Source organism: Mesoplodon bidens (assembly GCF_964165515.1).
Source record: "Mesoplodon bidens genome assembly, chromosome: 6".
Lineage (NCBI taxonomy): Eukaryota > Metazoa > Chordata > Mammalia > Artiodactyla > Ziphiidae > Mesoplodon > Mesoplodon bidens.
The window spans coordinates 96,060,695-96,072,729 of record NC_138162.1 but is presented as its reverse complement, the minus strand read 5'-3'; the positions used below and the strand labels follow the sequence as shown (position 1 = coordinate 96,072,729).

The 12,035-nt window shown below is 45.0% G+C and overlaps 1 protein-coding gene across 2 annotated transcripts in view; it reads right to left on the bottom strand.

Moving 5' to 3' along the window:
- The window catches only part of FAM120A (family with sequence similarity 120 member A), a 106,486-nt gene that overhangs the window by 66,546 nt on the left and 27,905 nt on the right, over window positions 1-12,035 (bottom strand). For both annotated transcript variants that reach the window (XM_081237485.1, XM_081237484.1), the window contains exon 4: window positions 237-365. In XM_081237485.1, the coding sequence (XP_081093611.1) occupies window positions 237-365 (129 nt within the window). The remainder of the gene's footprint in view (window positions 1-236; window positions 366-12,035) is intronic.

Below are 12,035 nucleotides of genomic sequence, written 5' to 3'. Positions count from 1 at the left end.
TATGATGGCAAATCTAGGAGCAGCAGAGACCTTACCATTCATCTACCTCAATCCCTCCTCCGTGCAGGCCGGGGGGGAGGCTGGAGGAGCTAGGTGAGGTGCCAGCCCTCCTGGCTGGCAGAGGCCTGACAGCTGGGCAAGCACTCCTGGACATGGCTAGTGTGTGCCTCTCAAACCCCTTCCAAACCCAGCACACACCACAGCACAAAGCGCTACCCAGGAGCTTGTATTTCTACCTGAGAATGCTGGAAAACATCTTTAGCTATGGCATCCAAGTCCGAGGTATCCTGGATGTTGCGAACGTAGTCAGCCACAGCCTTGATCACCACATCACACGGTGGCAAGACCAGCTGGTGGGCCCGGACCTAAGAAGACAAGCACACACGTCAATACACTAATTCTAAACACAGGCCCAGAAACTCCAGGTGATGTTTCCCTTCTAAGGGCCTGATTATTATCAATTTGTGATTTCTTGGCCCCAAGACCTTGGTGGTCTGAGAATCAAGCCCTGGATCTCCCTTTCAGTTGTTGAAATATAACTCAGCTGCTTCAACCTGGCAAGGTAAAAGAGCATCTGACAGCCTTCCATTCCTTCTGGGATGTCTGCAACCTGCTCATGTGAGCACAGCACAGAGAAGCCCTGGGCCACAGATGCTTCCTTTCTTTCACCACCAGGCACCAGGAGGCTGTGCTGGATGAATGCAGCCCCAAGCACCTGAGACCACTGCAAAAAGCCAAGGTAAGCTCTGAAGGGGAGGACAATGGTATCCCTGACTGCTGAGGGACATGTCTGGTGAAAGACACATGGAATAAAGTGTAGGAATATTTTCTATCCAAGAATAGTTGATACCAGGAAAAGGTAAGTAAGCAAATTTTTTTTAAAAAGGTTTGTTTTGGACTTTTTCATGAAAACTAAAAGAAAAAAGATACCTTAATTTAACAAAGTTAAGGTATGCCCATGTTCTTAGAAACAAAGATGAATCAGGTACTAAACTCTGTTTATAAAAATTTTTTAAAAATTGAATGACAGTATGAAATGACATTTTATTTCCTATTTAGTCACAAAGATCATAAAGACAAAAAAGATGGCAAAAACATCTAAAGGCTTTGTGTTTCCAGAGCTGTGTACTCCTGCCCACCACACCTATGAATGTGGTACGTTTCATGGCAGGAGCGGGTAGGTTGGCTGTCCGCTAACCCCAGGCCAAGCCTGTTACCCTGGATTATTCAGATGGGCCCAATGTCATCACAGGACCCTCTAATGTAGAAAGGAACGCAGAGGAGCAGGTTTCACACATGAGGTGGAGCAGGACTCCATCGGCCATTGCCAGCTTTGATGATGGAGGAAGGGCCATGAGCCATGGAATGCAGCACCTACAGAAGCTGGAAAAGGCACGAAACTCTCCCTGGAGCCTCCAGAAGCAACATTCTCCCTGGCCCTGCTGATACCTTGATTTTAGCCCAGTGAGACCCACTTTGGGTGTGACCTCTAGAACTGTTATATATTATTTGCTGTTTTAAGACACCAAACATAAATAAATAAAAAAGGAAAAAAGGAAAGAAAAAACACAAAAAATGAACAAATAGAATGGAGGAACTTCTGGAAAAATAGGTATTTATACTATTAGGGTATCATCATGCAAAGTTTCAGATGCACATGAGTATATTCAATTTCTCTTTAGAAATGCAATGTTGTTTTTTTGTGTTTTTTTGGCTGTGCCGCATGGCACGCAGGATCTTAGTTCCCCGACCAGGGATCAAACCCGCACCCCCTGCAGTGGAAGCGCAGACTCTTAACCACTGGACCACCAAGGAAGTCCCAAGCAATGGTTTTCTTTTGAAATAATGTTTTCTATGTTTGAAAATGTTAGCTGCTCTATCTCCTAGGGAAATCTTTATCTCCTTGCTCTGGTCAGTGTCTGGTGAAGGTAAATCCCATCACAATGAACTCCGGGGAACTAGCGAAATGTCAGAGGCTGCAGACCACAAGCACATTCCTAGAAACCCAACTCCCCCTCTGCAGAATGAAAAACTACCGACACACACGCGCTCCATGAAGAAGAGGTCCCTGGAACAGTGCGTTCCAGCCAGTCTGGGAGAAATGGAAGTTCTGTCCGCTCTCCGCCTTTTGGGGTGTTTAATAGTCCCACAGTCAGGACAGGGAGGGGGGCCAGCTGGTGGCAGCCCCAGGAATGAGAAGTCAGGACAGAAACCCTGAGCTGTCCTACCGTTGGCATTTCCCCCTTGGTGAGCACATTCCACAGGGAAGAGGACAGCCTTGCCTGAAGAGAGTCTGCAATGGCCAGTGGGCTCCAGGCCCTTGGACAACCCCCTCTCTGGGCCTCGACTTTCTGTCTCTAACTACAGTTTGAGACTAGTTGCCCAAAGAATGCCCCCTGGCAGTCTGAAAGCCTAGGGTTACCTCATTATGTTGCACACAGTACTGGAAAGGCTGGCCACTGTAGAAGGAATTTATATAGAGAACAAATGACAATTAACATGGTTAGAACAGAATTTACTGGGTACATTAATGTCCAAAATACGAAAAGGGCTTTCCTCCAGCGGTTGGGAGCTAATGTGGTAGTGCAGGCAGCCTCTCCCAGCGTGTGCACCCTGACACCGGGACACCACAGACGACTGGGCAGCCGCACACTGTCCCATCCCACCTCAAGTGAAAATGACAGAGTCCGTCACTTTGGTTCCTGTGGATATCCTCGTCTTCACTACCCCCACTCCCTACAACACTAAGGCTATAAAGTCCTTGAAGTGAGCAGATCCTATAATTAGAGGGCCCCTAAATCCTTCCGAGAGGCTCATGACCACCACCCTGAAACTGCGTCCTTTATAATTTCCCATGGCCCGGACTCCTCCCTCACGCCCCACCACCCCTCGTTCCCCCAGCTTCATTCCTAATCCAGCCTTCCAAATCCAACTCAGGGTGAGCACCCACATCTTCCTCTGACACTGTCGATGCTACTGCTCCCAAGCTATATCTTGGCTGCTCTTTAAATGCAAGTGATTATAAAAACAAGTTTCACATAATATCATTGCTGAAGCAGAAGAACCTGATCCACTTCACTGCCATTTGGAAAAGAGCAAAGTGAAAGGATTACAAATCTTGGCAATTTTCAGGAAGAAAACTAGAAACCTGATTTGATCAACATTCACTTGTGGGTAAGGTACTATTCTAGAAAATAAGAATATGGAGCTGCTCCCCAGTGTCTTGACTTCAAGAGGCTCACATTCTTATTGGAGAAAAAATGCTGACCAGACTCCAGCAGGGCCCTCAGAGGACACCCTGGAGGAATCATGGCCCAGCTGAGGAGGGAGAAAGGCTTCTGCATCCTCTGTGGTTCTCCAAGTGCAGGCCCTGAGATCCCACCCAGTGCCGTCTTGGAGCCCCCAGACCAACGAAAAGAGCTGTGGGAGGGGGCTCTGGCAGTTTGTTGTAGTAAGTCCTCCAACCGCTAAATCACTGAACACATCCTGAGAACTAGTATTTTCTAAAAGAGTCAAGAGTAAGGAAAACATTTAAACACCACAACTGCTATGGCTATGCCTCGAGATTCTTGAAGTTATGACGTGTATCAGTATCTTGTATACATTTGCCTAAATATAGCTGTGAAAAGGATGCTAAAATGCAATTAATCACAAACAATGCTAAATGCGAGCTCTGCAGGTGGAAACTGTTATGCAGATATACCGAAGGATTTAATGGATTTGAATTTAAAGTATTTAAAGTATTAAGTGTCAACAAAGAAAAATTCCATCACGTTTTATGAGCAAGGGTCACCAGTAGGCTCACAGGGAAAGCAGGGCAGGCCTGGGCTCCCTCCTGCAGCAGTGTCTGCATCCAGCTGGGGCTGTACTGTCCTGTGATTGAGTTCTTCTAGACTATACGCCACACGCTGCTCGCAGCATGCATCACTTCATTTAATCCACAAAACAATGCTGTGAGGTGTACTCTTAAATGTACTCCCCATTTGGCAGAGGAGTTCATTCAGGCACCCATATGAGCCAACGAGGTGAGTAGCTGGGCCACCGCCTGACCTGCAGACTGCACACCTGGCCACCACACTCTGGTCTAGTCGTCTCTAAATTATGCCTCCTTTAGCATTAAATGTCCTTTTCTATGAAATGATGGTAGACGGCGAGTTCCTTTTTCCTCTAACATTCTTATTTAGAATAATTAAAAGTTGGCAACACAACAGTAGCCCTCCCAACTTTTGTTTTCCCCAACAGATCCGTGAAACCCAAACCCCTGTTGTCGATGAAAGGAGCTACAGAAAGATTTTCAACAGGAGAGGTACGAAATCAGGCCTGAGTTCCAGACACATGGAGGATGGGCATGAAGGCAGAGGAACAAAGGAGGGAACATTAGCAGCTCCTGTGTAAACCTAAGTAACGATAACACAGGCCGTCGAGAAGGATAGGATGAGCAGGTTGGGAAAGGTGAGATGCAGAGAGGAGAAGAATCAAAGATAATTCTCAATTTCTAACCTGATGACTGCAGGGACAGTGGTATCACTAGCGAGAAACAAAATACAGGACGATAAACCTACTTAGAGAAGGTGATGACATTTCTAAGTTAGAAACATCAAATCTGGTGCACAGGTGCAGTGCCCAAGTGGAGATGACTTGGTGGACAGTGGGATACACCCTGCGGTTCAGGGAAGGGGTCTCTTGGGAGAAGTACACTGGAGAGTTATCAACACAGTAGTTGAAACCTTAAGGGCAGATGAGATGTGCCAGAAAGAAAAGTGTGAGGATCACAGCAAGGTACAGAGACGGATCCTAGGGAATGCACATGCAACCAGAGGAAGCCAGCTCACACGAGAGACAAGGAAAGGATGTGGAAATAAGGAATACAGAACAAAGCTGGGGTCTGGGAATCAAGGCAGGAATTTCCCAGCGGGGTGAGGAGAGCAGGATGACTGACAGTGTCAAGTGCTCCAGAGAGGCCGAAAATCATTTGACAAAGCATTTGACAAAGCATTTGTCAAATCCACAGCCTTGAACAAAGACCCAACTGTGTCCACCAGAAATCGGTGGGGAGGGGCGCAGGGGGCGGCGAGGGTGGATTAAGCTGTTGGGGACATTATGGAAGGCTGCCTTCGGGAGATTCGAGGATGAAAAGGAGAGTTAGGAGAATATGGGAGACTAGACCACATTTACAAACTGAGGGCCAACGACCAAAAGAGGGGGGACGTCTACACAGGAGCAAGGAGTTGACTGGACGAAGTAACGCAGGGCTCCCTGGATGTGCTCAGCGACAACAGCTCAAGAATGTCAGGATAGTCTCGTCTCAGGAAGTAAAATGGGCCTGGATGAAGAAGAATGAGAACAGGGGAACGCGAAGCTGAGGACTCTCACCATCCTCAGATAAAGGACCTCTCTGTAAGAGAAAGTGTGAAACTGAAGAGAGGTCTGAAGAGATGATGAATGTTTAAGATAAATATTAAGGAGAATAAAAGGATTAACTGCTGACGCTGATAGTTTGGTTGAAGTTGGAGACGATAATTTTAAAAATCAGTTTTACTGAGATATTTTAAAGTAAAATTCAGCAATTTTAAGCACGTCATTCACTGAGCTCTGATAAAATGCATACATTAGTGTAGCCACCGCCAAAATTATGAAGTATAATGTTTCTATCACCGCAAATAGTTCCCTGTGCCCCTTCCCATCAGAGCCCTAGGCAACCACTAACCTGCTTTCTGTCACCATACTTTTGCCTTTTCCAGGGTTTTACATAAAAGCAATCATACATATTTCTTTGGTGTTTGACTTTTCACTTAAGATCATGCTTTTAGGATTCATACGTATTATAAGAAAGTAGTTGGCTCCTTTCACTGCTATCAGCATGTCATTGTATGACTGTCCCACAATGTATTCATCCATTCACCAGCTGACTACTGCTTGGTGTGTTCGAGACTACAATGGATAAAGCTGCCAGGACACTCAGGTTCAATTATTTTTGTGAACATAGGATTTCGTTTCTCGCGAGTAAATGTCTAGCAGCGGGATTGCTGGGTTATGTGGTAGGTATATGTTTAACTTTGTAAGAAACGACCAGACTGTTTTCAAAGTGACCATTCTGGATTCTGCTTCCCAAGAGCCACATCTCAGAGCTATGGGTGCTGACACGCACTGACACTTGGCATCATCTGTCTCCTTCACCTGGCCCATTACAGTGGTCAGGTAGTGCAGCTCATGATGGCTTTAATTTGCATTCCCTAATTCCATGGAGCATCTCTTTGTGTGCTTACTGAATATTCTGTAAAACGTCTGTTCAAAATTTCACCCATCTTTTTTGGTTGTTGCGTTGTGTATCTTCTTATTGTGTTGTTCTTTACATATTCTGGATACAAGTCCTTTACCAGAGATAATATTCTGCAAATAGCTCCTCTCCCTCTGTTGTTGCTTGCTTTTCATTTTCTTAACTAAGAAATCTTTGACTAACTCAAGGTCATAAAGATCCTCTCATATTTTCTTCTAGAATGATTTTTATATTCTTTTAATTTTTGCATATGGATATCCAGCTATTGTAAAAACTAACCCTTCCCCATTTAGTTACTTAGGGACTTCTGGTGAAAATAATTAAATATATATATAGGTCTATTTCTGGACTCTGTTCTGCTCCACTGATCTGTTCGACTACCCTTATGTCAGTACCACACTGAGTTGATTATTATAGCTTTAAAGTGAGTCTAATACTAAGTCCTTTCACTTTGTTCTTCCTTTTCAACATCTCTGATGCTATTCTAGGTCCTTTGCAATTACACATGAATTTTAAAACCAGTTTTTCAATTTCTACTTAAAAAAAAGCTTGCTTGGGGCTTCCCTGGTGGCGCAGTGGTTGAGAGTCCGCCTGCTGATGCAGGGGACACGGGTTCGTGCCCCGGTCCGGGAAGATCCCACATGCCGCAGAGCAGCTGGGCCCGTGAGCGATGGCCGCTGGGCCTGCGCGTCTGGAGCCTGTGCTCTGCAACGGGAGAGGCCCGTGTACAGCAACAAAAAAAAAAAAAAAAAAGCTTGCTTGGATTTTGATTGGGATGCAGTAAGTCTATATAACAACAGTCTTTTGAGCCATAAACACGTATATTTCTTCATTTATTTAGATCCTTTTTTAACTTAGACCGAAAGTTTGCAGTGGCATCCATTAGCTGTGTGGTTCTCAAATCTTCTCTAGATAGTACCTATCTAGGGTGGAGGGGTCTGCTGGACAGGTGAGATGGAAGAAGGAGCAAGAGAATGGTGATGGTACAACCAGTTCAAGATGACCCACCAAGAGGTCCAGGCCAGCTAGGGAAGAAAGAAACGGTGAACAAATAAATGGGCAGAAGGCCCCAGGACGGGCAAAAGAGCCAAGTGTCAGCTTATGAGAATACTAAAGATAGAAGCAGTGGAGACAAAAGGGAGAAGGGATATTAAAGTGTACGACAGGAAATGGAGCTCTTCTGGGAGAAGACCCAGTGTATGACTCTGGGCCTAGAAGACTGCAGTATAGTAGACACTATTTTACTGGAGACAACATGCAGCCAAGTTGTCTGTGGGTAATGTCCAGTACGCCGACCTTGCCTGAGTCTCAGAAGAGTTATCAAAGGACACCATCATGAAAGTAAAACGACAACCCACAGAATGGGAGAAAGTGTTTTCAAATTATGTATCTGATAAGAGACTTGTATACAGAGTATATTTTTTTAAAAACTCTTACAACTCATTAATAAAAAATTTAAAAATGGACAAAAGATATGAATAGACATTTATCCAAAAAAGGTAAACAAATGGCCAGTGAGCACAGGAAAAGGTGCTCAACATCATTAGTCATCAGAGAAATGCAAATCAAAACCACATCACACCCACTGCAACAGCTAAAAATAAAACAACAGACAATAACAAGTGTTGGTGAGGTTGTGGAAAAGTCAGAAACCTCACACATAGCTGGTAAGAGTGTAAACAGTATAGCTACTGTGGAAAACAGTCTGGTAGTTCCTCAAAATGTTAGGCATAGAATTACCATATGACCAGCAATTCCAGTCCTAGGTATACACCTGAGAGAAATGAAAACATGTCTACACAAACACTTGTACTTGAATATTCACAGCAGCATTACAAAGCCAAAATGTGGCTGAACAACCTGAATGTCCACTGACTGATGAATGGATTAAACATGGTAGGTAGACCCACACGACAGACTACTATTTGGCCATAAAAAGAAAAAATGAAGTGCTGATACATGCTACAGTGTGGATGAACCTTGAAAAAACATTATGCTCAATGAAAGAAGCCAGACACAAGAGGTCATATAATTCTACTTATATGAAATGTCCAGAAGAGGCAAATCCTTAGAGGAAAAAGTAGATTAGTGGTTGCCAGAGGGTGGAGGAGGGGGAGAAATGGGGAGTGACTGTTAACAGATAAGATACTGGGTTTCCTTTTGAGGTGATGAAAGTATTTTAAAATTAGACAGTGATGATGGTTGCACAAACTCTGTGAAAGCTAAAAACAACTGAATTGTATCCTTTAAAGGAGTAGATTTTATGGTATGTCATTATATCTCAATAAAACTGTTATAAAAAGAAAATTTAAAAACCATTCTAACCAAGAATGGCAACTTGGAAGTAAACTACCAGCAAACCCCAATTCTGTCACATTTCCTCCTGGACCCAGATTGGGCTAGTCTCAAGAAAAGCGACATCTCCGGTTGAGCCGCCTAGGAGTGCTCAGAGCAGAGAGACCACTGGCAAGGTGAGGGGTGTATGTGTGCGCACCCAAGACACAGGGTCGGGAAACTGCCAAAAGAGCCACATTTCCAAAACAAGTGACCTCTTCCAGTCAGAGTGATGGAGAAGGCCTACTCATGAACAAGGCAGAGATTCTGGACCCACAGGGGAGGAAATATGCTTGAAAGTGTCTGCACACATTTTTAAAACTGAGAATATGCCACTTATTTAACATAAAACTAGAAGATTCCAGGTCATGAGAAGAAACAGAGAAAGCAAAAATACCCTAGTAAGCTTCTTTTTGCTTCATTGACCCTATCACTCACCACCCCAGGAATCAGAAGTCGGGCACTATAAACACTCTATCTTTCAGATTGCATTTGGACCACGAATCTCCCCTCCTCTGGCCAGGTCATGCATTTCATCTCACTCGGAAGAATTCTGCCCGCAGGCCCAGGGCAGGCCCAGTCCCTCAAGAGGAAGGAGCTAAACTGAAAGCAATCCTGTAACACCCAGGGAACACAAACCCTTCCCATGACTCTGTCCCTCCTTTCCAGCAAAGTGACCTGTGATCCACCCACCATCTGTAAAACAGAGACAGAAAAGCTATTCTTGAGCCCCAGTGATTTCAGCAGATGCCTCAGAATGCCAAGCTTTCCATCTTCACTTTATTTATTTAATATTTATTTATGTATTTATTTTTGATGTGGACCCTTTTTAAAGTCTTTATTGAATTTGTTACAATACTGCTTCTGTTTTATGTTTTGGTGTTTTGGCCCCGAGGCATGCGGGATCTTAGCTCTCCCACCAGCGATTGAACCCACACCCCCTGCATTGGAAGGCGAAGTCTCAACCACTGGACCGCCAGGGAAGTCCCCCATCTTCACTTTAAAACCAACTCGGGACAGGGAAGGAAGCTCTGGTGGGAAGGTATAAGCAAGCAAAAATCTTTTGAGTTCAGTCTTTTATTTTCCATTTAAGGATTCCATATATAAATTTTAAATGAGCAAAGAATAAGACTTCTTACTAAAAGCAAGTTTCCATGACCTAAAAGCTTAAAGGCCAGTACCGTGAACCTGTGCACTGAAATTCCAGACTGTTAAGAATGTGCGGCTCACTGAATGCATGATGATGATGACATTATAATAATAATATTAGTAGGATATACATTTTAAAACAATTCTGGAGTACCAAACATCCATCTGTTAAAAGTGGTTCTCTTCCAGGAGTGCAATTATAAATAGCTCTCACTTCCACAATGCATAATGGTTGAATTTTTCAACCTTCCAGGCCCCTAACGTTAGTTTCTCTAGAGCCCGAAAAGTCTTTAGATTTTAGGAAGTACTTCTTAGCTCTTATGAAACTACAGGATGACTTTTTGAGAAAGGAATATATTGAGTTAACTTCAATTAACACTAACATGCAAGCAGGAATTCCTTCTTTGGAAGGTCTTAAGTGCCCAAACTGCCACCTCTTGCAATGCCTTGAAACAGCAGTCCCCAACCTTTTCGGCACCAGGGACCGGTTTCCTGGAAGACAATTTTTCCACGGACGGGGAGGGGGATGGTTTCAGGATGATTCAAGTGCATTGCTGTTATTGTGCCCTTTATTTCTGTTATTATTACATTTTATATAATGAAATAATTATACAACTCACCATAATGCAGAATCGGTGGGAGCCCTGAGCTTGTTTTCCTGCAAATACGGAGCACACAACCTAGATCCCTAGCACGCGCAGTTCACAGTAGGGTTCGCGCTCCTAAGAGAATCTAATGCCGCAGCTGACCTGATATGATGAGGAGCTGGGGTGGTAATGTGAGTGATGGGGAGCGGCTGTAAATACAGTTGAAGCTTCACTCGCTCGCCCGCCGCTCATCTCCTGCTGTGTGGCCCGGCTCCTAACAGGCCACAGACCGGTCCGTGGCCCGGGGATTGGGGACCCCTGCCTTAAAAGGTGGAACTCAGAATAATTGAAGCCCATCTTTCTATTCATGCACAATTTATACTCAACTTCCTTTCAAAAAGGATCCCAGAAAGTCTGATCATCAATCTCACTCTAGTAAGGTTGCACGATAAATTAGATATACCATAAAACGCAAAATGCCTGAAATCATGCTGCTCTTCTCTCTGGCAGCTGGCTCCAGTGTTAAACCCAGACAGGGGACACACATGGTGGAGATGAAGATCACTGTTTGGCTGGACACTGATCACAGCAGGTGCAGCTGCTACCCGCTTCCCCTCCAGGGAAGCCAAGAGAGAGGAGATCCTTTGAGTCCAGGCTTCATCCTGAGGACCCACTGTGAGCCTTGCCATGTGCCCTGACCCTGGGAATGCTGGGGTTGCATGGACTGCATAGTGAGACACAGAAGGCTCTTCTGCCCACCTCCCCGTTTCTAGGGACCCTAACATGCTACTCACCCAGAACCAGACTCCCTCCTCCCCAGGGTCAACTGCCACATCCTGTCCCTAAAGATATTGGTAAAAAGGATTACTCAGTGACTTCTGGTGGCGTGTAAAAAATACAAAGTTAGACATAACGTTTGGTAAAACTCTAGGTAAATTTAAAACAAAACGTTCCTAACCTGACCTGACAGAATGCCCTGGTATACAGCTGCCTCAGGGAAAAGATAATGCTGGTAAAGGAAGGTGACTTGGGACTTCCCTGGTGGCACAGTGGTTAAGAATCTGCCTGCTAATGCAGGGCACATGGGTTTGATGCCTGGTCCGGGAAGATCCCACATGCCGCAGAGCAACTAAGCCCATGCACCACAACTACTGAGCTCGTGCGCCACAACTACTGAAGCTCACGTGCCTAGAGCCCGTGCTCCACAACAAGAGAAGCCACTGCAATGAGAAGCCCACGCACTACAACGGAAGAGTAGCCCCCACTCACCGCAACTAGAGAAAGCCCGTGCGCAGCAACGAAGACCCGACGCAGCCAAAAATAAAAACAAAACAAAACAAAACAAAAACGGAAGGTGACTAAAAATAAGTGAACCTGAAGGTAGGGTTATATAAATAAACACTGAAGACTATTTAAATCAGAAAGAGAGATGTACGAGAGCTAGGACTTAGATCTTTGAGAACAGGCAGAAGCAAGCAAGGGAGCTTTCAAGGACGTATTTTAATTTAATTGGACACACAGAGGGAGAAGGAGTTCAAGAGAAACCAGCACCTGCCTGGCCCGGGGCTGATGGGCAGAGCTAGGCCTGGGGGGAGTGGCGGGGGGGAGGCAGTGTGCCAGGGGAGGGGCACACTGCCTGCTTGCCACAATTGGGGTGGTGGTATAGAGAGACCAAAACAGAACCTGAA